This window comes from Cherax quadricarinatus, chromosome 43 (assembly GCF_038502225.1).
Source record: "Cherax quadricarinatus isolate ZL_2023a chromosome 43, ASM3850222v1, whole genome shotgun sequence".
Classification (NCBI taxonomy): Eukaryota; Metazoa; Arthropoda; class Malacostraca; order Decapoda; family Parastacidae; genus Cherax; species Cherax quadricarinatus.
In genome coordinates, this window is record NC_091334.1 from 24,406,104 (window position 1) to 24,431,946 (window position 25,843).

At 40.5% G+C, this 25,843-nt stretch overlaps 2 protein-coding genes across 5 annotated transcripts in view; one reads left to right on the plus strand and one right to left on the minus strand.

Moving 5' to 3' along the window:
• Positions 1–10,436, plus strand: part of LOC128694204 (uncharacterized) — a 64,920-nt gene extending 54,484 nt beyond the window's left edge. For all 3 annotated transcript variants that reach the window (XM_053784198.2, XM_053784199.2, XM_070093738.1), the window contains one exon: positions 9,035–10,436. In XM_053784198.2, the coding sequence (XP_053640173.2) occupies positions 9,035–9,169 (135 nt within the window). In that variant the 3' untranslated portion in view covers positions 9,170–10,436. The remainder of the gene's footprint in view (positions 1–9,034) is intronic.
• Positions 9,967–25,843, minus strand: part of LOC128694205 (retinol dehydrogenase 11) — a 65,051-nt gene continuing 49,174 nt past the window's right edge. For both annotated transcript variants that reach the window (XM_070093741.1, XM_070093742.1), the window contains exons 5-6: positions 19,481–19,620; positions 9,967–11,605 (exon numbers count right to left, since the gene is read on the minus strand). In XM_070093741.1, the coding sequence (XP_069949842.1) occupies positions 10,766–11,605; positions 19,481–19,620 (980 nt within the window). In that variant the 3' untranslated portion in view covers positions 9,967–10,765. The remainder of the gene's footprint in view (positions 11,606–19,480; positions 19,621–25,843) is intronic.

The window sequence follows — 25,843 nt, forward strand, 5'->3', positions numbered from 1 at the left end:
GGGGTGTATTTATCATCTTTTTATGTTATGTATCGTGTTTATTATATAATTTTGAAAAAAATATCATGGCTGGATTAATGAAAATGTGTATATTACCGTAATATACGACATTTAATGAGACTCCGTGACTATTGTTATTATGGCGTCACTTGTGGAAGTCGTCTGCTTCCACAGCTCACATTTATGTTTATTTATTCTACTGTGGGGTGTATTTATCTTATTTATATGTTATGCATCGTGTTTATTATATAATTTTGAAAAAAATATCATGGCTGGATTAATGAAAATGTGTATATTACCGTAATATACAACATTTAATGAGACTCAGTATTGTTATTATCACCACTTGTGCAAGTCGTCTGCTCACATCTCACATTTGTTTATTTATTCTACTGTGGGGTGTATTTATCTTATTTATATGTTATGCATCGTGTTTATTATATAATTTTGAAAAAAATATCATGGATGGATTAATGAAAATGTGTATATTAACGTAATATACGACATTTAAATGACTCGATGTATGTAAGTTTATTTAGGTACAGGTATACATAAGTATAATTATCAGAGTATATATAAAATATGAAATAACTTTTAAAAACATTTGAAATTTTGGAGTTTCCAGACAAAATGGAGAGACTTAGTGCTTACTGAGCTCATGGAGAATGTAAACAAACAGGGTGGGGCACGGTGACCGTATTAGAAAGTCAGGTGGGGGGAGCCGTATAGTGAGTTTTGGTCATAATTTGAAATGTCCGTATTAGCGGAACGCCGTAAAGTGAAACGCCGTAAAGCGGGGCCTTCCTGTATCAACCAAATGGGCCACTCAAAACAATATGAAGTTCAATGAGGAGAAATTTCAACTAATCAGATATGGGAAACTTGAAGAAATTAAAAATGTGTCAGGGTATATGACAAATTCTAACCATACAATAGAGCGGAAAAGTAATGTGAAGGACCTGGGAGTGATAATTATCAGAGGATCTCGCTTTCAAAGACCACAACAATGTATCTACCTCATCTGCTAGGAAAATGATAGGATGGATAATGAGAACCTTCAAAACTAGGGATGCCAAGCCCATGATGATTCTCTTCAAATCACTTGTGCTCTCTAGGCTGGAATACTGCTGTACACTAATGGCCCCCTTCAAGGCTGGTGACATTGCAGACCTGGAGAGTGTACAAAGAACTTTCACGGCACACGTAAGTATGATAAGGCACCTAAACTACTGGGAATAGTTGAAGGTCCTTGATCTGTATTCCCTCGAATGCAGGTGAGAGAGATACATGATAATATATACTGGGAAGGTCCTGGAGGGATTGGTACCAAACCTGTACACGAAAATCACTCCCCACGAAAACAAAAGACTCAGTAGGAGATGCAACATTCCCCCGATGAAAAGCAGGGGCACCACGAGTACACTGAGAGACAACACAATAAGTATCCGGGGTCCAAGACTGTTCAATTGCTTCCCAGCATACATAAATATCCGCTAGGAATTTTTATTGACCTAAGAAAAGCTTTTGACACAGTAGACCACGGCATCCTACTCCACAAATTTGATCATTATGGTATAAGAGGCCATGCGCTTGCATATTTCAAATCCTACCTTACTAATAGGTATCAGCATGTCACCATTAAAGACACAGCATCATCAACACGGCCACTTGATACTGGAGTTCCGCAGGGAAGTGTCCTTGGACCCCTGCTCTTCCTCATTTACATCAATGATCTTCCAAGCGTTTCCCAACACCTGAAACCCATTCTCTTTGCTGACGACACGACTTATGTCATCTCTCACCCTAATCTTGCCACCCTCAACACCATTGCTAATGAGGAGCTGCTCAAAATATCAATTTGGATGACAGCCTGTAAACTTACACTTAACACTGACAAAACCTACTATATTATGTTTGGTAGCAGAGCAGGTGCTGCGCAACTTAACATTAAGATCGACAGCACTCTAATTGCCAGACAAAATGAGGGCAAATTCCTAGGCCTATACCTCGACAACAACCTGAATTTCAGCACCCATATCCAACACATATCAAAAAAAGTATCCAAAACAGTTGGGATCCTCTCCAAGATATGATACTATGTACCGCAAAATGCCCTTCTCACACTACACCATTCACTCATTTATCCATACCTCACCTATGCTATTTGTGCTTGGGGATCAACTGCAGCAACACACCTAAAGCCAATAATAACTCAAAAAGCCACAGTAAGAATAATCACTAAATCCCATCCCTGGCAACACACACCCCCACTCTTCATAGATCTAAACTTACTCCCTGTTCAGAACATCCACACTTACTACTGTGCAATCTACATATACAGGACCCTAAATTCCAATATTAACCTTGACCTAAAATGCTTTCTTGATAGTTGTGACAGGACCCACAGGCATAACACCAGACACAAACATCTCTACGACATTCCCCATGTCAGACTAAACCTTTACAAAAATTCAATGTATGTCAAAGGCCCTAAAATCTGGAACACCCTACCTGAAAACTCTAGAACTGCAGACACATTCATCACCTTCAAAACTACCGTTAGAAAACATCTTATCTCCCTGATAACTACATAAAAACCACCTGGTGGTTCACACTTACACTCACTCACTCACCCATTTGACTATAAGCACAGAAATACGTATCTTAATCTTATAATAATGATTCCTGACTAGTCATAAGTTTGCCTGTGATACTCAAATATAGAAACTATGTATTGTGCCAAAACAAAAGCATTCACAGTGCTAAACTCACAAACTAGTATTTAGTCACATAGTATTTAGTCAGCTTACTCCACAATTCATAATAATTTAGGGTTAAGAATTATTCTAAGTTTGCCCAAAATGCCTAGCCATGCTAGGTGTTCTAGTGGCCCCCTCTGTAATTAGTATTTTATTACATGTAAACCACACAATAACCAAAATCTGTAAACCCTGCATTGTAATCCTTATAGAGAATAAACTTTGATTTGATTGACTGATAAAGGGGATTACCAATAGACCCCCTGGCTGTCTTCAAGAAGGCACTGGACAGGCACCTAAAGTCAGTACCTGACCAACCGGGCTGTGATTCATACGCTAGCTTGCTTGCGGCCAGCAGTAACAGCCTGGTTGATCAGACCCTGATCCACCATGAGGCCTGGTCTCAGACCGGGCCGCAGGGGCGTAGATCCCCGAAACTCTCTCCAGGTAAACTCCAGGTAAACCTCAAACTCCTCCACTCCTTACACCTTTCTGCTCTGTATTGGACTGATGAAGCTACTGTGTGGTGAAACGCTTCTTCAATAAAGATTCCCATATGTTGTGTAAGTGTCTCCATCTTCAGGCTTATAGCTGCTGACATCAGACCTATTTTTCTTGACGACAGAAGTAACTCTGGCCTCCTTGAATCCCTCCAGGATAGTATTTGTGGCTATGAACAAATTTATTATGTGCTTAATGGGAATTGGTAATTCAGAGGTGCCATCTTTCAGGAACTTAGGCAGGATGTTATCAGCACTGGTGCTCTTAGTTGGGTTTAATTTACTTAGTTCTTTCCATACGAAGTCATAAAATACTCCTACTAGTTGGCAGCTGTCTGGGATGGTGCCTTTATTAGAGAAATATATTCTAAATTTATCAGAGTCTGTTAAAGGTATTTGATGCAACTGGCAACTTACTTACTAGTGTTGATGCAACGGAAGTGTAGTATGAATTAAAACAATTTGCCACCTAGTTGTCTCGTGGCATACCTTGTTATTAGTATTTAGCACTATGTTAGATCTAACTGCAGGTTTATGGATTTACTCCAAATGTTTTAGTTGTCAGAGCTTTCTGTGGTTATTCTTTTGCTCTTCGATTTTTGAGCAATTAGTGCCTTGTCTCTGCTCCTTTTATGAGCCCTGTGCTCTGTTCCTAACTCTGTGGAATTCATTTAAAGCTGCAATATCCTGCCTGTTTATCTTAAATCTTTTTAGTAACTGGTCCCTGATTTTCATATTATCTAATACAGTGGCCCCCCGACATTCAATGGCATCGACATTCGATAAATCCGACATTCAATGAATTTTAACGCAAAAAATTTCGCCTCAACACTCGATGGAAAACCCGACATTCAATACGATTCGTACGAGACGTGTCCACATGTGGCCTGAACTGCACCGTGTGTGCCAGTGCTTACAAGCCAGCCAGTGTGCGTGCATCTAAGGATACATTCGGTACATTCCATATTATCCACATTATCACTGTTTTTGGTGCTTGTTTCTGCAAAATAAGTAACCATGGGCCCCAAGAAAGCTTCCAGTGCCAACCCTTCGAGAAAAAAGGTGCTAATGACTATTGAAATGAAGAAAGAGATAATTGCAAAGTACGAAAGTGGAGTGCATGTGTCGGAGTGCATGATGATTTGGTAAAGAAATTGCCTGCAACTAGTGGTGATGTGAGTGAATTTAAGGCCAGCAAAGGTTGGTTTGAAAGATTTAAGAATAATAGTGGCATACACAGTGTGGTAAGGCATGGTGAGGCTGACAGTTCAAGTCCTAATGGAAGGGGATTCCCCTTCTAAACACTAACACCATCCACACTCTCCCCTCCTCCCATCCCATCAATCATCACCAGATCTTTATTAAAGGTAAGTGTCAATTATTCTATTGTTATTAATCTATTGTTATTGTTGTTATTGTAATTATTCTATTGCATTAAACTTAATATTTCATGTGGTAAATTTTTTTTTTTTTCATATCGAATGTCGAGGGTCCACTGTATCTCAGTAGTCATCCAGAGTTTGGTTCTTCGTTGAATCCTAACCTCTTCAACTGGTGTAATATTTTCAAGGATGGCAGTGAACATTGTTTTGAATTTTTCCCAGACATCATTTACATCCGTGCAACTTATAATCACTGTCCAATCACAATTTTGTACCCTATTTACCGGTATTTGCTGTAGTTTCTAGTTAACCTCATTTTAATCATCCTGTGTAGGCCTGTCCGATCCCTAATGATTTTCCTGGTACAAAAAAAATGATGAAATGATCACTAAGACCTGTGGTAATGATACCTGACTGACTAATGTTGTCAGAACAATTACAAAGGATGTGGTCTAATATGCTGACTGAGAACTGTGTGATCCAGGGTGATGCATTAATTAGTTGAGTGTAACTATTAATCCCAGAATTTGCTTATACCTGTAAAACAACCCATTATTTTACTGTTGGAAACAGATATTGAAGTCTCCCAACATCACGGTCTCAGAATTGCCATCAATTCTGGAATAGACTCTCAAAAAATCCTCTAAAAACTGATCATGGGGGGGAGGGGAAGGAAGTAACTAGTTCCTACTAGGACTGGTTTAGTCTTGGGTAACAACACCTCAAGCCATAGAATCTCCAGTCTATTATCATTCAAATCAGGTCTTGGGTTGTAGGTTAAGTCATTCCTTGCATAGGCACATACCCCACTGCCTTTTCTATTCCTATCTAAGTGCTGTATATTATAACCTTCTATTTTACCCTCGTCGTCAGTCACCGTATCATGCGACCAAGATTCAATTACCACCCTGGTTCTGTTAGCTAGTATCCTAATTCCAGATATTTTGGATAAAAGTGACCTTGCACTGACATGAATTAAGTGAAAGCCTGTCTTTTTGAAGCATTTATAATCAATATGTGGCAGGAGATCATTTGTATAAAAAGGTTAGGTAGATCAATACATGTATCAACATTACTAAATGGTAATTTTCCTAACATGTTGCATCTTTGCAACACATGAATCACTTATAACACCTGGAGTATGCTTGGAGGAGGTTTTGGGGGTCAATGCCTATGCAGCCCAGTCAGTGACCTTGCATGGCAGTGGATCAGTGCCTGATCAACCAGGATGTTATTGCTGGACGCAAGTAAACCGTTGTACGAGCCACAGCCTGGCTGGTCGGGCACTGACTGTAGGTGCCTGTCCAGCACCTTCTTGAAGACAGCCAGGGGTCTATTGGTAATCCCCCTTATGTATGCTGGGAGGCAGTTGAACAGTCTTGGGCCCCTAACACTTATTGTACTGTCTCTTAGTATACTTGTGGCACCCCTGCTTTTCAGTGGGAGGATGTTGCATCTCCTGCCAAGTCTTTTGCTTTCGTAGGGAGTGATTTTCATGTACAAATCTGGGACTAGTACCTCTGGAATTTTCCAGGTGTGTATTATCATTATCTTTCTCACCTGCATTCCAGGAAGTATAATCAAGGAACTTCAACCTTTCCCAGTAATTTAGGTGCTTTCTCATACTTATAAGTGCCATGCAAGTTTTCTGTATATTCTCCAGGTCTGCAAATTTACCTCTCTTGAAAAGGGCTGTCGTGTACAGCAATATTCCAGCCTAGACAGAACAAGCGATTCAAAGAGAATCATTGGCTTGGCATCCCTATACGTATTTGAAGGTTCTCATTATCCATCCTATCATTTTCCTAGATGTAGTAGATACATTGTGATCTTTGAAAATGAGATCCTCTGACATTATCACTCCCAGGTTCTTCACATTAGTTTTTCTCCTTACTGTGTGATTGGAATTTGCTTTATACTCCAATATAGTTTTAGTTACCTTGAGTTTCCCATAACAGAGGAATGGAAATTTGTCTTCATTGAACTTCATATTGTTTTCTGCAGCCCATGTAAAGATTTGGTTGATGTCAGCTTGGAGACTTGCAATGTCTTCGATGGATGACACCATGCAAATTAGGGTGTCATCCACAAAGGATGACACAGTGCTGTGGCTTACATCTCTGTCTGTGTCAGATATAAGGATGATGAACATGATGGAAGTGAGTACTGTACCTTGTGGAACAGAGCTTTTCACTGTAGCCACATCAGACTTTACTCTGTTTACTATTACTCTGTGCATTCTGTTTGTTAGGAAGTTGTAGATCCATCTACCAAATTTTCCTGTTATTCCTTTATCACACATTTTGTGTGCTATTACACCATAGTCACACTTGTCCAAGGCTTACACAAAGTCTGTGTATACTACATCTGCATCTTGTCTGTCTTCCAGAGCATCCAAGACCATGTCATAGTGGTCCAGTGGTCCTGCTCTAAATTCATGCTGCCCTGGATTGTGAAACTGATGGGTATCTAAGTTGGTGGCGATCTTGCCTCTTAAAATCCTTTCAAAGATTTTTATGACATGGGACGTTAGTGCAATTGGTCTGTAATTCTTTACAATTGCTATACTGCCCACTGTGTGGAGTGGGGTTTTGTCTGTTATTTTTAGTGACTGTGGGATGACCCCTGTGTCCATGCTCCCTCTCCACAGAATATTTAAGGCACATGATAGGGGCTTCTTACAGTTCTTGATGAACATGGAGTTCCACAAGTCTGGGCCTGGGGCAGAGTTCATGGCCATGTCATTCACTTCCTTTTCAGTTTTGTGATATTAGGATAATATCAAAAATTTTTGAATTAACCAAGTTTTAGGACTCAGTCATAAAAAAATTCACTTACACTGTCGACTCTTAGTTTGGTCAATGGCTCACTAAATGCTAAGTCATATTGGGACTTCAGTATCTCGCTCATTTATTTGCTGTCATCTGTACAAGTCCCAACACTTCTAACCAGGGGTCCAATACTGGATGTTGTTTTTGCCCTAGATCTAGCATAAGAAAAGAAGTATTTTGGGTTTCTTTCAATTTCATTTATGGCTTTAAGTTCTTCCTGTGTTTGTCTCCGGTGTGATTCCATCAGCTTAGGTTCAATATTTGCTATTTCTGACCAGTGCCCCCTTTTGTATTTAAATATACTGGCCCCTTTCAACAGCATCTCTCTCTTTTTATTTACATCTTCTCTTCTTTTTTCTTTAAGGAATGTGCCTTGAGCATACCTCAAGTGCCACAGAGTTAGTTCTTTCTAGGCAAAAGTTCGGATCCATGTTGTCTAGAATACCTTCCCAGTTTGTTTCATTTAGGACATAGTTAAGTTGATCCCACTAGATCTTTATGTTATTGAAGTTGACTTTGGTGATGGCAGCCTCATAACTGATCACTTTATACTGGTCAGGAGCCCTGCACATATACATCTGTGTTTATATTATGTTGTGATCTGAGTGTACTGTCTTTGATACTCTTATATTTCCTACCAGGTCATTATTATTAGTGAAGATGAGGTCAAGTGTAGTTTCCAGTCTTGTTGGCTCCACTATTTGTAGCAAAGATTTAATAGCCCATGTGTGTGTGTGTGTGTGTGTGTGTGAATATTCATCTGAGCTGCTGCTGCCTCCTGGGGTTATCTCTGCTAAAACATTATTTGCTACATTCCTCCATTTTAGGTGTCTTAAGCCGAAATCCCCCAACAGCAAGATGTTTGGGGCAGGAGTTGGAAGATTTTCCAGACAGTGGTCAGTTTTCAAAAGCTGTTCCTTGAATTGTTGGGAAGTTGCATCCAGAGGCTTGTATACAACCACAATGACAAGGTTTTGTTTTTCAGTCTTTACTGCCAAAACATCAACTACATCATTTGAGGTGTTTAGTAATTTAGAGCAAATGAGTGACTGTGACATACAGGCCAAAACCCCCTTGTTACCTGTTCTTTCCACTGCATCTGAATAAGTTATAACCTGGGATCCATATTTCATTATCAAAGTGATCCTTTATGTGGGTCTCTGTGAAAGCCACAAACATTGCATTTGACCCTATGAGCAGTCCACTGACGAAAGGTATTTTGTTGTTTGTTGATGGCTTTACACCCTGTATATTTGCAAATACAAATGTTGTATTGATGGTTTATCGGGGAGATTTGTTCGCTAGCACTAATATCTGTTGTTCTGAAACAGAGGACACTGACTGTGCCTCCACTCCAGTAGTGATCCAAGTTGGTGTAATATTACTGTCATTTCTTGCCAGTTTTTTTTCTTCCTGTCACTAAAAAACCCTGTCTCTGGAGTGGTAACTGTCTGGCTTGCTTCCCATGGTCTGAGTGATCTCTATCTTCTTGTCCCCTGAATTATATATATGTGTGATCTTTGCAATATCTGAATTATTTACAACATTTATGATCTTTGCAGCATCTGGAGATTGCTGATCGTCTCAACGCTGTGGGCAGAGACATATCCATCCTCATCCAGCCAATGGACCTAGTCAAGGCTCTCAAGAAAGGCCTAAAGGCTATTAAAGGCTATAAAGACTATATTGTTATGTGAAGAGGCTTAAGAGACAGTCATATAACCTGGAACTTAGTACAGCACATCAGAGCATATCAAAACACGTCAGCGCACGTTATAGGACACATCAGTGCTTCAACCACACCATAAGACTCATTTCTACTAGAGATGTATCGGATGTGAAAATTCAGATATCCGCGGATGCGGATGTGTACGAGGATGTCTTACTTATTTTGCGGATGTGGATGCAAGAAATCGTGCAGATGTTCCGTGGATGTTGATGCGGATACGAGAAATTGTGCAAATATTCCGCGGATTCAGATGCGGATGCATATGCGGATATCTGTTTACAGTAAAATGCGGATGCAGATGTGGATGTAAGAAATTGTGCGGATGTTCTGTGGATGCAGATATCCGATACATCACTAATTTCTACCATCGTTGAGACCTAATGGTATAAGCTTTCAAATTTTTATACCCCCCCTCCCTCCCCAACTTTAATTCCACATACTGAATGTTCAAAATTTTGTAGGCCTATTGACCTCTAAATTTTGGAAGGACTATTAAAATTTGTAGGTGTTAGGCCTATGACTGTTAATGTTAGGACTTGAGTTCAGGAAACAGTGTTGTTAAGGTCAACTTTCAGAAAGTGACCTTGTTGAACATGAGCTCAGGAAAGTGCTGTAATTAAGGTCAACTCGGTAAGTGACCTTATTTAAGTGGTTGAGTGCCTTGGGGCAGAAGGTAAAGTTGTTAGCTTTGATCTGAGGACCAGGAGGGCACCTCCAGTGCCTTGGATCAAGAGCCAATCATAAATGGTGACAAAAAAACAGAGGCTAATTATATTATTTTATTATTGTTAAGAGACTAGTGACCAACCCCCCATGAGTTGAGCTATAGCTTTTGGACCACTGCTGCTAGTGTTGGGATATAGCTCCTGGACCACTGCTGCTAGTGTTGGGTTATAGTTCCTGGACCACTGCTGCTAGTGTTGGGTTATAGTTCCAGGACCACTGCTGCTAGTGCTGGGTTATAGCTCCTGGACCACTGCTGCTAGTGTTGGGTTATAGCTCCTGGACCACTGCTGCTAGTGTTGGGTTATAGCTCCTGGACCACTGCTGCTAGTGTTGAGTTATAGCTCCTGGACCACTGCTGCTAGTGTTGGGTTATAGCTCCTAGACCACTACTCCTAGTGTTGGGTTATAGCTCCTGGGCTACTGCTGCTAGTGATGAGCTATAGCTCCTGAGCCCACTATTGTTCAGCAATGATCAACAAGTTTGTTTTCAATAAAAGATCCATTTCTAAGTTCATTTATCTTACCAGTAACAACAGTCTGATTGATCATGAGACCTTGGTCCCCCAGGAAGCCTGGTTTGGGACCAGTCCAAGGGGTCAGTGACCCCCAGAAGCACCTTTCAGGGGATTATTAAATTAAACTAAGATAATCCAGGAAACCCTGCACTTAAGGTCCTGTCATGCAAGATGCCACCCATAATAGTCTACTAGTACAGGCACTTGCTCTCATTTACAAAAATATGCACTACATCTAAGGGCTATTTACTAGCACACTTTGCTTCACAATTCAAGGGGGCGGCTGCACATTAAGGGTAAATATTTACAAAGGTTTTATAAAGCTAGTTTGCCGTGCGTTGCTGGAGCAGCAACAGCGGCTTGTCATCATCTAACGACCCTTCCTCTTCATCCGTTGAAGGTTGTTCCTCGTCTGACGTCGCTGCATCTTTGGTGACATCATAGCTTCCTTCGACGTCGTCCTCATCGTCATCTAGAGTTATCCCCTCGTCATCCACTGGCTCTTCTTCCATGGCAATCAGGCTGCTGCTCTCTACAAGTGTTCTTCCTGCTTCCCTTAATGATGATCTATATTCTTCCACAGCCTCACTTTCCCTCTCACCACCAGCTGTTCCCACCTTACCACCAGCTGTTCCCACCTCACCACCAGTTGTTCCCACCTCACCACTAGCTGTTCCCACCTCAACACCAGCTGTTCCCACCTTACCACCAGCTGTTCCCACCTTACCACCAGCTGTTCCCACCTCACCACCAGTTGTTCCCACCTCACCACTAGCTGTTCCCACCTCAACACCAGCTGTTCCCACCTTACCACCAGCTGTTCCCACCTCACCACCAGTTGTTCCCACCTCACCACTAGCTGTTCCCACCTCACCACTAGCTGTTCCCACCTCAACACCAGCTGTTCCCACCTCAACACCAGCTGTTCCCACCTCAGCACTAGCTGTTCCCACCTCAACACCAACTGTTTTTTCCACCTCAGTACCAGCTGTTCCCACCTTCCCCTCGCCGACCATATTCATGGAGATATGCCAGAGCTTGGTGGCAGCAGTAGGATCCTGAGCAACTTCCGCCAGCTTATCAATCTTACACTCACGCACGAAGGCCCATTCAATGCCCTCCAGCTCCTCTGATACAGCGCAGTGAATTACGCTCTGAGCACCCTGACCAAAAATATATGAGATATTAATTTCTGTGTGATGTAAATAATAATTATATTAATTACAGTAGAGCCTCTTACAGAGGATTTATAAATCATGATATCTGGATGAGTTCCTTGAGAAATTATTGTATTAGTTTATAAAGAATGCCTTAAAACTTGTATAGGATGGCATAAGTTTATATAGAACATGGTAGAACTGGTATGGTATGACAAATTTATATAGGATGACAGTAAAGCTGATATAGGATGACTTCAGTTTAGTGGACAATACATCACACCACGAGATCTGTCTCATCTGCTCCTTGTCAAGAAAAGTCTTCTTTCTTCCTCCATGTCTTCCTCCTTGTCCTCCATGTCACCCTCCATGTCTTCCTCCTTATCCTCCACATCACCATCCAATTCTTCTTCCTTATCCTCCATGTCACCCTTCATTTCTTGACTCAGAAGTCTCTACTCTTCAGAGCTGGTTCTCTGACACCCTTGACTATCCTTCAGGTGTCATAAAAATCTGTCTATTCTTATGCTCAACACACTTCCTTCTCCTTAAAACATTCTATTCTTTGCTTTTCCTGTCATCAAAATCTCAGCAACATCTTCCATCATTTATCTATCAAAGTTACATTCAGTCACAGTAATACCCTTCACAGTAATTTAGTTTATGCTTCTCCAGTCACTGATGTTTCCGGTGTCTACTCCATTTCCTTCTCTTCTTGTCCTAAGTGTGGCCAGTAGTAACAGCCTGGTTGATCAGGCCCTGATCCAATGGGAGACCTAGTCATAGACTGGACTGTGGGAGCATTGACCCCCAGAACACCCTCCAGGTAGACTCCAGGTAGATTTTAATACAGTGGACCCCCGCCTTACGATGGCATCACATTACGTTAAATCCGCCATACGATACATTGTAACGCAAAAATTTTTGCCTCGCCTCACAATAAAAAACTCGCCTTACGTGATTCGTCCGGGACGCATCCCACGTGTGGCCTCAGCGCCAGTGTTTACAAGCCAGCCAGTGCGGTCGCATCTATGCATACATTCAGTACATTTCACACTATCCCAGTGTTTTTAGTGCTTGTAACTACAAAATAAGTCACCAAGGACCCCAAGAAAACTTCTAGTGCCATCCCTGTGGTAAAAAGGGTGAGAATTAGTATGGAATTGAAAAAAGACATTAAGGAAATGTGTGCAAAGTGGGTTGAACTGCAAACCTTTACGGATGAAAATCACCCTCACACAGCTATTGCAAGCTGCGCTGGTGACTATTACAATGACAATGGTGTGAACCACTTTAGACAAATCATAAAGGAACGAGAGGTACAGAGTTCTATGGACAGATACGTTGTGCGACAGAGGTCCAGTGACTCTCAAGCTGGTCCTAGTGGCATTAAAAGAAGAAGGGAAGTAACCCCGGAAAAGGACTTGATACCTCAAGTCCTAATGGAAGGGGATTCCCCTTCTAAACAATAACAACTTCCACACTCTCCCCTCCTCCCATCCCATCAATCATCACCAGATCTTCAATAAAGGTAAGTGTCATATATTCTATTCTTAGTAGAGTATTAACTGTGCATGTCTTCTTCAGTTTGTGTGTATTAAAATTAATATTTCATGTGGTAAAAAAAATTTTTTTTCATACTTTGGGGTGTCAGGAACGGATTAATTTGATTTCCATTATTTCTTATGGGGAAAATTAATTCACCTTACGATAATTTCGGCATACAATGAGCTCTCAGGAACGAATTAATATCGTTAGGCAGGGGTCCACTGTACTTTGGTGCCACTGGCCACTCTCTCTTTCTGACAGACTTAAAGAACACAAAAGAAGTGTTCACCTTGCTGACACTAGCAGTTCACTTGACTGTCATATTAGAGATCACAGTCATCCTTTAATTGGTTCTCTGCTTAAATTGTCTACCCTTCTTTTAACTTCAAAGATGCCATCTCGTTAAAACAGTCTTATATTCAACTTCTTTAACATTAATTATTATCCTGGCTTTGTTTGTTAAGATATCTCCAGCAGTTCTTAATATGTCAAACGTTTTAATGTTCAGAGCACTTGTGACTGCCTCTGCCTCCACCTCATCCTCCTCTGCCTACTCCTCTTGACTGGTCTCCTGCATTTTCTTTACCTTACCTGTGTTGGGTTTTGCACTATGTACATGACTCAGTAGCTCTTCTACAGTGCTCCTGTGTTCTTGTATACTACCACTACTATTACTTTCACAACTACTACAGTCCTCAGCAGTAGGCTGATAGACAGCAACCACCCAGAGAGGTACTACCATCCTGTGGTAGTAGGTTGGTAGACAGCAACCACCCAGGGAGGTACTGCCATCCTGTGGTAGTAGGTTGGTAGATAGCAACCACCCATGGAGGTACTACCATCCTGTGGCAGTAGTACCGCCCAAGGAGGTACTACTGTTCTGCTAAGTGAGTGTGAAATGAAAACCCATAATTGTTTTACATGATGGTAGGATATCTGGCTTTTTTTTTTTTCTGTCTAATAAACATGCAAGGTTTCAGGTACGTCTTGCTACTTCTACTTACACTTAGGCCACACTACACATGCATGTATAAGCATATACAGTCTGTCCTCACTAAGCGACGCACTCGTTTACCGACGCCTCGAACTTACAACGGGCTCAATGACCAGTATTTATACCTAAATAATGTATATTAGAGCTGAGTTCCTCTACTGTTTATTTCAATACACAGTACACTACTGTATAAACATTTAAAAATATACCAGAAATGTTATAAATGGTGCAAAGATGACTTTAAAACAATATCAAAGATGGTTGACACAAACCCACTACCATTATACAGTGGACCCCCGCCTTACGATATTAATCCGTTCCTGAGAACTCATCATAAACCGAAATTATCGTAAGGCAAATTAATTTTCTCCATAAGAAATAATGGAAATCAAATTAATCCGTGCAAGACACCCCAAAGTATGAAAAAAAAAAAATTTTACCACATGAAATATTAATTTTAATACACACAAACTGAAGAAGACATGTACAATTACTACTCTACTAAGAATAGAATACATGACACTTACCTTCATTAAAGATCTGGTGATGATTGATGGGATGGGAGGAGGGGAGAGTGTGGAAGTTGTTATTGTTTAGAAGGGGAATCCCCTTCCATTAGAAATTGAGGTAGCAAGTCCTTTTCCGGGGTTACTTCCCTTCTTCTTTTAATGCCACTAGGACCAGCTTGAGAGTCACTGGACCTCTGTCGCACAACAAATCTGTCCATAGAGCTCTGTACCTCCCATTCCTTTAAGATTTGCCTAAAATGGGCCACAACATTGTCATTGTAATAGTCACCAGCACAGCTTGCAATAGCTGTGTGAGGGTGATTTTCATCCACAATGGTTTGCAGTTCAACCCACTTTGCACACATTTCCTTAATCTTTGAAGTAGGCACAATGGATTCCACAACTGGCATAGGCTTCTCAGGGTTAGCCCCAAACCCTTCAAAATCTTTCTTAATTTCCATATTAATTCTCACTCTTTTTACCACAGGGTTGGCACTAGCTTTCTTGGGGCCCATGGTGACTTATTTTGCAGTTACAAGCACAAAAAACACTGGGATAAGGTGAAATGTACCGAATGTATGTGTGGATGCAACCGCACTGGCTGGCTTGTAAACACTGGCACTGAGGCTACACATGGGACACGTCCCGGACGAATCGCATGAGGCAAGTTTTTTAGCATGAGGCGAGGCAAAATTTTTGCATTCAAATGTATCGTATGGCGGATTTAACGTAACGCGATGCCACTGTAAGGCGGGGGTCCGCTGTAGTATGCTCCTCACTTAGCGATGAATTCGTTTAACGATGTGGTCTTAGGAATGGGACTCCGTCATTAAGTGAGGAAAGGCTGTATATACACTAGTTCTTGTTCTTGTTTATTTCCTCTTATCTCCATAGGGAAGTGGGAAACAATTCTTCCTCCGTAAGCCATGCGTGTCTTAAAGAGGCAACTAACATGCCAGGAGAAAGGGGCTACTAACACCTTCTCCTGTATACATAATTAAATTTAAAAAGACAAACTTTCATTTTTCTTTTTAGGTCACCCTGCCTCAGTGGGATATGGCAGGTTTGATGAAAAAAAAAAGCTACAACATTCTCTACTATTGCTTCTACTGCTTTTAACCCTTTGACTGTCGCAACCCCCAATGGTGTCGCAAAATTTCAAAAAAAAAACGAAAAAATATTTTTTCTTATAAAATGATAGAGAATCTTTTCCCGGTTGTAATGACACCAAAAACATGAAATTTGATGAAAAATTGACGGAATTACGCTCTCTCGAAGTTAGCGACCTCAGCGATATTTACAAATCGGCGATTTCGCCCACTTTGAGCCCTATTTTCGGCTAATTCCATTGTTCCAGTTGTCCCAACTCATAGCTATTTCTTTAGAACTCCATTTTTTCTATCGATTGAGTACAAGAAACTGCCCATTTACCCATTTAAACTACCCAATAACGTGGTCAGAAATTTGCAATTTGGCCAATTTCACGAAAATTAAAAAATATGACAATTTCAAAATAAGGTCCAGAATGAACAATGCAGACATTCCTGGCTCTAAAATAACATATTCTTTGTTCATCAGTCATGTCTCCAGGCCCCTCTGATATTACTCTTGCTTTCTATTTTGAATTTTTATTCAAGCAAACAATAGAAGATTTACTGTTATGCAGACTACTGCAATACTGTAATAATTGTATAAATAATGTCAACCCATTCATGACTGCATATTAGAATGGCTAGTTGGACATTTATTGGACAATGACATCACTTGTTTACTGTTGAACATTGGCAAAAATCAAACATTTCCCCTACTTTGAGCTCCATTTCAAGGTTCTTTTTATAGTAAAATCAATCAAAATCACCTCTATTTCTATAATATGTTTTCCATTCTATCAAATGAGACCAAGAAAACGAGAATACAACCATAAATACTATATGAAAATAGACCACAAAGTCGGCATTTTAATTACAAAAAATGGTCGGAGTTTTTTTTTTTTTTCTCATTATGCACTGCGTGCTCCAGGATTTTTTTATATGGTGCACACTGACCACACAGACCCATTCTCTCACATGTGGGCCTACCAGCTTTCTCCTGCTTGATTTGAAGCCGCTATAATTTATGAGTATATATACGTCGAACACGGTACCTCGTAAGACGTATATATATGACTATAACAGTCAAAGGGTTAACCCATAAATGGTCCAAACATATATATACGTTCACTACCGTACTACCCCAACTTTTTTGAGGAAAAAACATTGTTGTTTTTTTTTTAAAAAAGAGCATATGGTACCCAGGCATCCCCAATTATTTTAATATGGCGCACAGTGAGTGCTCACACCCATTCTCTCATGTCTAGGTGACTCAGGCTTATCGTGGCAATGTTAAATGTATGACACATAAAACGTATACAGTACAGTGGACCCCCGCATAACGATCACCTCCGAATGCGAACAATTATGTAAGTGTATTTATGTAAGTGCGTTTGTACGTGTATGTTTGGGGCTCTGAAATGGACTACTCTACTTCACAATATTCCTTATGGGAACAAATTCGGTCAGTACTGGCACCTGAACATACTTCTGGAGTGAAAAAATATCGTTAACCGGGGGTCCACTGTATATACGTTTGGGGCACTAGCAGTAAAAACGTATATATACGTTAGGACCGTTTACGGGTTAATACTCTTAATACTTCAGCTGCTAATACCTCATTACTACTTTTGCCACTACTTTTTCCCCTACCTCCACCCATTTTTACCCACCTTACACACTACACAAATAACCCACTCACAGGAGACTCAAACTTATGATAATATTTTGGTATGACTTGGATCATTAACCTCTTGACTGTCATAACCCCAAATCCTGAGGTGTCTCCTGGTGTCGCAAAATTTAAAAAAAAAAAAATGATTTTTCTTATGAAATGATAGAGCATCTTTTCCCAATTGTAATGACACCAAAAGAATGAAATTTGATGGAAAACTGATGGAATTACGCCTTCGCGAAGTTAGCGACCTCAGCGATATTTACGAATCGGCGATTTTGTCCATTTTGAGCCCTATTTTCGGCTAATTCCATTGTTCCAGTCGACCAAACTCATAGCTATTTCTTTAGAACTCCATTTTTTCTATCGTCTGAGTACAAGTAACTGCCCATTTACTGATTTCAGCTACCCAATAACGTGGTCAGAAATTTGCAATTTGGCCAATTTCATGAAAATTAACCCTTAAACTGTCCAAACAGATCTACGTTCAAGTGCGTAGCGCTCCAAAAGTAGATTAATGTTTTTTTACATATTTTCAAATATAAAAAAAAAAAACGTAGATCAAAGTTTTTTTACACGCTTTCAAATGTAAAAAAAAAAAGGTCTATGTTTTTTTACATACTTTCAAATGTTGAAAAAACGTAGATCTACGTTTGGACAGTTTAAGGGTTAAAAATATGACAATTTCAAAATAGGGTCCACAATGAATAATGCAGACATTCCTGGCTCTAAAATAACATTTTCTATGTTCATCAGTCACATCTCCCAGCCCCTCTGACAGTACTCTTGCTTTCTATTCTGAATTTTTATTCAAACAAAAAATAGAAGATTTACTGTTATGCAGACTACTGCAATACTGTAATAATTGTATAAATAACATCAACCCATTCATGACTGCATATTAGAATGGCTACTTGGACATTTATTGGAAAATGACATCATTTGTTTACTTTTGAACATCGGCAAAAATCAAACATTTCCCCTAATTTGAGCTCCATTTCAAGGTTCTTTTCATATAAAACCAACAAAATCACCTCTGTTTCTATAATATGTTTTCCATTCTATCAAATGAGACCAAGAAAGCGAGAATACAACCATAAATACTATATGAAAATAGACCACAAAGTCGGCATTTTAATTAAAAAAAACGGTCGGAGTTTTTTTTTTTCCTCATCATGCACTGCGTGCTGCAGGATATTTTTATATGGTGCACACTGACCACACAGACCCATTCTCTCACATGTGGGCCTACCAGCTTTCTCCTGCTTGATTTGAAGCCACTAGAATTTATGAGTATATATACGTCAAAAACGGTGGCTCATAAGACATATATATGTGACCGAAGCAGTCAAAGGGTTAACTGGGCACATAGAGACATATGAAGGGACACAAGATAGTTAAAGCCTTCTCTACATGTTTTTGGTTCATTTGTGGCTTGACAATGGTCCTGGAAGGACTGAAACATGTTTCCCTCCTTATTGCTGGTCATTAATGAAGAGGTGATTGTCTTAATAAAGGAGGCCTAGTTAACAGCCTCTAATGGCATCAGTTCTTGGTGCGTATGTGTCCCATAAGATATCCAGTTGTGCTTCAGTCAATTTTTTTTTATAAAATCATCTCAATGCATCAGTAGATAGCAACCATGGCAGCTAAGAGGAGTGTTGGTGATGCCAGAGATGCCAAGAACAAAAATGCATGGAAGACTGGAGTATTTTGAAAAAACTGAGATATTAGATCAACTTAAAAGTGGAAGATGTATGATGGAGACAGTACAAAAGTTTGGTATGACTGAGACAGCAACTATTAAGAGGAATGAAGGGAAAATAATAGTTTGTGTGATGAGTGGTCCAGCTTGTGACCTGACAGAGATCAATATCCTATGTCAAACACTGCATTTAAGAACCTATCATCTTACACCTCGGTCTACTGCTACTGCTGCAGCTGCTGCTGCTTCTGCCACTGACGCCGCCGAGTAGTAAGCTTTAACACTCTTCTTAATGATTTATATACATGTCTTAGCTAAAAACTGAAGAACATCAGACTAAGAATAAAAACAAATAATCTCACCTGCTCTGAATTCCTCATAAAGAGGAAAATAATTGGGGTGAAGCAGAGTTTCTTGAACCAGTTGTACTTGTGCAGAGTGTAGCGCATGAGACCCGTGTACACGAACCCTGGGCACACCACCAGTACCCCGACACCAGCACCTGCCAACACACGAGAAGAAAACTTGTTAACCATCACTCAAGTCAGTAACCATCTTGCCATAAAAAAGTCAGTTGCCTCTCTTATGAAGATCCTTCATACAGTGGATCTTATGAAGATCCTTCATACAGTGGATCTTATGAAGATCCATTATATAGTAGATCTTATGAAGATCCTTCATACAGTGGATCTTATGAAGATCCTTCATACAGTGGATCTTATGAAGATCCTTCATACAGTGGATCTTATGAAGATCCTTCATACAGTGGATCTTATGAAGATCCTTCATACAGTGGATCTTATGAAGATCCTTCATACAGTGGATCTTATGAAGATCCTTCATACAGTGGATCTTATGAAGATCCTTCATATAGTGGATCTTATGAAGATCCTTCATACAGTGGATCTTATGAAGATCCATTATATAGTAGATCTTATGAAGATCCTTCATACAGTGGATCTTATGAAGATCCTTCATACAGTGGATCTTATGAAGATCCTTCATATAGTAGATCTTATGAAGATCCTTCATACAGTGGATCTTATGAAGATCCTTCATACAGTGGATCTTATGAAGATCCTTCATACAGTGGATCTTATGAAGATCCTTCATACAGTGGATCTTATGAAGATCCTTCATATAGTGGATCTTATGAAGATCCTTCATACAGTGGATCTTATGAAGATCCTTCATACAGTGGATCTTATGAGCAAATGCAACTGAAAGAGCAGATGTCATATATATGGACTTTACTGACTGACCTGGGACTAACTGGACTTTACTGACTGACCTGGAACTAACTGGACTTTACTGACTGACCTGGAACTAACTGGACTTTACTGACTGACCTGGGACTAACTGGACTTTACTGACTGACCTGGGACTAACTGGACTTTACTGACTGACATGGGACTAACTGGACTTTACTGACTGACCTGGGACTAACTGGACTTTACTGACTGACCTGGGACTAACTGGACTTTACTGACTGACCTGGGACTAACTGGACTTTACTGACTGACCTGGAACTAACTGGACTTTACTGACTGACCTGGGACTAACTGGACTTTACTGACTGACCTGGGACTAACTGGACTTTACTGACTGACATGGGACTAACTGGACTTTACTGACTGACCTGGAACTAACTGGACTTTACTGACTGACCTGGGACTAACTGGACTTTACTGACTGACCTGGGACTAACTGGACTTTACTGACTGACCTGGAACTAACTGGACTTTACTGACTGACCTGGGAACTAACTGGACTTTACTGACTGACCTGGGACTAACTGGACTTTACTGACTGACCTGGGACTAACTGGACTTTACTGACTGACCTGGGACTAACTGGACTTTACTGACTGACCTGGAACTAACTGGACTTTACTGACTGACCTGGGACTAACTGGACTTTACTGACTGACCTGGGACTAACTGGACTTTACTGACTGACATGGGACTAACTGGACTTTACTGACTGACCTGGGACTAACTGGACTTTACTGACTGACCTGGGACTAACTGGACTTTACTGACTGACCTGGGAACTAACCGGACTTTACTGACTGACCTGGGAACTAACCGGACTTTACTGACTGACCTGGGACTAACTGGACTTTACTGACTGACCTGGGACTAACTGGACTTTACTGACTGACCTGGGACTAACTGGACTTTACTGACTGACCTGGGACTAACTGGACTTTACTGACTGACCTGGGACTAACTGGACTTTACTGACTGAACTGGGACTAACTGGACTTTACTGACTGACCTGGGAACTAACTGGACTTTACTGACTGACCTGGGACTAACTGGACTTTATTGACTGACCTGGGACTAACTGGACTTTACTGACTGACCTGGGACTAACTGGACTTTACTGACTGACCTGGGACTAACTGGACTTTACTGACTGACCTGGGACTAACTGGACTTTACTGACTGACCTGGGACTAACTGGACTTTACTGACTGACCTGGGACTAACTGGACTTTACTGACTGACCTGGGACTAACTGGACTTTACTGACTGACCTGGGACTAACTGGACTTTACTGACTGACCTGGGAACTAACTGGACTTTACTGACTGACCTGGGACTAATTGGACTTTACTGACTGACCTGGGACTAACTGGACTTTACTGACTGACCTGGGACTAACTGGACTTTACTGACTGACCTGGGACTAACTGGACTTTACTGACTGACCTGGGACTAACTGGACTTTACTGACTGACCTGGGACTAACTGGACTTTACTGACTGACCTGGGACTAACTGGACTTTACTGACTGACCTGGGACTAACTGGACTTTACTGACTGACCTGGGACTAACTGGACTTTACTGACTGACCCAGGACTAACTGGACTTTACTGACTGACCCAGGACTAACTGGACTTTACTGACTGACCTGGGAACTAACTGGACATTACTGACTGACCTGGGACTAATTGGACTTTACTGACTGACCTGGGACTAACTGGACTTCACTGACTAACCTGGGACTAACTGGACTTTACTGACTGACCTGGGAACTAATTGGACTTTACTGACTGACCTGGGAACTAACTGGACTTTACTGACTGACCTGGGACTAACTGGACTTTACTGACTGACCTGGGACTAACTGGACTTTACTGACTGACCTGGGACTAACTGGACTTTACTGTAAGACTGACCTGGGACTAACTGGACTTTACTGACTGACCTGGGACTAACTGGACTTTACTGACTGACCTGGGACTAACTGGACTTTACTGACTGACCTGGGACTAACTGGACTTTACTGACTGACCTGGGACTAACTGGACTTTACTGACTGACCTGGGAACTAACTGGACTTTACTGACTGACCTGGGACTAATTGGACTTTACTGACTGACCTGGGACTAACTGGACTTTACTGACTGACCTGGGACTAACTGGACTTTACTGACTGACCTGGGACTAACTGGACTTTACTGACCTGGGAACTAACTGGACTTTACTGACTGACCTGGGACTAACTGGACTTTACTGACTGACCTGGGACTAACTGGACTTTACTGACTGACCTGGGACAAACTGGACTTTACTGACTGACCTGGGACTAACTGGACTTTACTGACTGACCTGGGACTAACTGGACTTTACTGACTGACCTGGGACTAACTGGACTTTACTGACTGACCTGGGACTAACTGGACTTTACTGACTGACCTGGGACTAACTGGACTTTACTGACTGACCTGGGACTAACTGGACTTTACTGACTGACCTGGGACTAACTGGACTTTACTGACTGACCCAGGACTAACTGGACTTTACTGACTGACCCAGGACTAACTGAACTTTACTGACTGACCTGGGAACTAACTGGACTTTACTGACTGACCTGGGACTAATTGGACTTTACTGACTGACCTGGGACTAACTGGACTTTACTGACTAACCTGGGACTAACTGGACTTTACTGACTGACCTGGGAACTAATTGGACTTTACTGACTGACCTGGGAACTAACTGGACTTTACTGACTGACCTGGGACTAATTGGACTTTACTGACTGACCTGGGAACTAACTGGACTTTACTGACTGACCTGGGACTAACTGGACTTGACTGACTGACCTGGGACTAATTGGACTTTACTGACTGACCTGGGACTAACTGGACTTTACTGACTGACCTGGGACTAACTGGACTTTACTGACTGACCCAGGACTAACTGGACTTTACTGACTGACCCAGGACTAACTGGACTTTACTGACTGACCTGGGACTAACTGGACTTTACTGACTGACCTGGGACTAATTGGACTTTACTGACTGACCTGGGAACTAACTGGACTTTACTGACTGACCTGGGACTAATTGGACTTTACTGACTGACCTGGGAACTAACTGGACTTTACTGACTGACCCAGGACTAACTGGACTTTACTGACTGACCTGGGACTAACTGGACTTTACTGACTGACCTGGGACTAACTGGACTTTACTGACTGACCTGGGACTAACTGGACTTTACTGACTGACCTGGGACTAACTGGACTTTACTGACTGACCCAGGACTAACTGGACTTTACTGACTGACCCAGGACTAACTGGACTTTACTGACTGACCTGGGACTAACTGGACTTTACTGACTGACCCAGGACTAACTGGACTTTACTGACTAACCTGGGAACTAACCAGACTTTACTGACTGACCTGGGACTAACTGGACTTTACTGACTGACCCAGGACTAACTGGACTTTACTGACTGACCCAGGACTAACTGGACTTTACTGACTGACCCAGGACTAACTGGACTTTACTGACTGACCCAGGACTAACTGGACTTGACTGATCAAGCAAGTATGGGAGAATAATAATTGTGGTATCCTTCATCAAGAAGTGTTGGTAGACCTGTCTAACAAATATATGGATTGTATTACGAGGAAGGGTAATACTAGGAATAATACTAGCAAGTACTAGAATAACAAAAAAAGGCACAATACCGTGACTGGAATGATACACAAATAACCCGCACATAAAAGAGAGAAGCTTACGATGACGTTTCGGTCCGACTTTCCATTCTTGTACTTCTACAACCACTACCTCTTCCTGCCTATATATAGCCGTCCTACTCCACTTCAAGTACTAGAGTGTAATACTAGCAAGTAATACTAGTAATAATGGCAAGTAATAGCTGGAATACTAGCAAGTAATAACAGGAAAAAATACTAGAAAGTAATACTAGCAAGTAATACTAGAAAGTTATACTAGTAAGTAGTACTAGAAAGTAATGCTAGCAAATAATACTAGAAAGTAATACTAGCAAGCAATACTAGCAAGTAATAGCAGGAAATTTTTCTAGAAAGTAATACTAGCATGTAATACTAGAAAGTAATATGACTAAGTAATACTAGCAAGCAAGAGCAGGAAAAATACAAGAAAGTAATACTAACAGGTAATACTAGCAAGTTATATGAGCAAGTAATGCTAGCAAGTAATACTAGTAATAGTAGAAAGTAATAGCTGCAAGTAATATTAGCAAGTAAAACTAGCAGGTAATAGCAGGGGAAAATACTAGAAATACTAGAAAGTAATACTAGCAAGTAATAGGAAAAAATATTAGAAAGTAATACTAGCAAGTAGTAGCTGGAAGTAATACTAGCAATAGGAAAATACTAGCAAGTAATACTAGTAATACTAGCAAGTAATAGCTGGAAGTAATACTAGCAAGTAATAGCAGGAAGTAATACTAGCAAGTAATAGCTGGAAGTAATATTAGCAAGTAATAGCTGGAAGTAATATTAGCAAGTAATAGCTGGAAGTAATATTAGCAAGTAATAGCTGGAAGTAGTACTAGCAAGTAATAGCTGGAAGTAATACTAGCAAGTAATACCAGGAAGTAATACTAGCAAGTAATAGCTGGAAGTAATATTAGCAAGTAATAGCTGGAAGTAATATTAGCAAGTAATAGCTGGAAGTAATATTAGCAAGTAATAGCTGGAAGTAATCTTAGCAAGTAATAGCTGGAAGTAATATTAGCAAGTAATAGCTGGAAGTAATACTAGCAAGTAATAGCTGGAAGTAATATTAGCAAGTAATAGCTGGAAGTAATACTAGCAAGTAATAGCTAGAAGTAATACTAGCAAGTAATAGCTGGAAGTAATATTAGCAAATAATAGCTGGAAGTAATACTAGCAAGTAATAGCTAGAAGTAATACTAGCAAGTAATAGCTGGAAGTAATATTAGCAAGTAATAGCTGGAAGTAATATTAGCAAGTAATAGCTGGAAGTAATACTAGCAAGTAATAGCTGGAAGTAATACTAGCAAGTAATAGCTGGAAGTAATATTAGCAAGTAATAGCTGGAAGTAATACTAGCAAGTAATAGCTGGAAGTAATATTAGCAAGTAATAGCTGGAAGTAATATTAGCAATAGCTGGAATACTAGCAAGTAATAGCTGGAAATAATATTAGCAAGTAATAGATGGAAGTAATACTATCAAGTAATAGCTGGAAGTAATATTAGCAAGTAATAGCTGGAAGTAATATTAGCAAGTAATAGCTGGAAGTAATATTAGCAAGTAATAGCTGGAAGTAATGTTAGCAAGTAATACTAGCAAGTAATACTAGTAATATTAGCAAGTAATAGCTGGAAGTAATATTAGCAAGTAATAGCTGGAAGTAATATTAGCAAGTAATAGCTGGAAGTAACATTAGCAAGTAATAGCTGGAAGTAA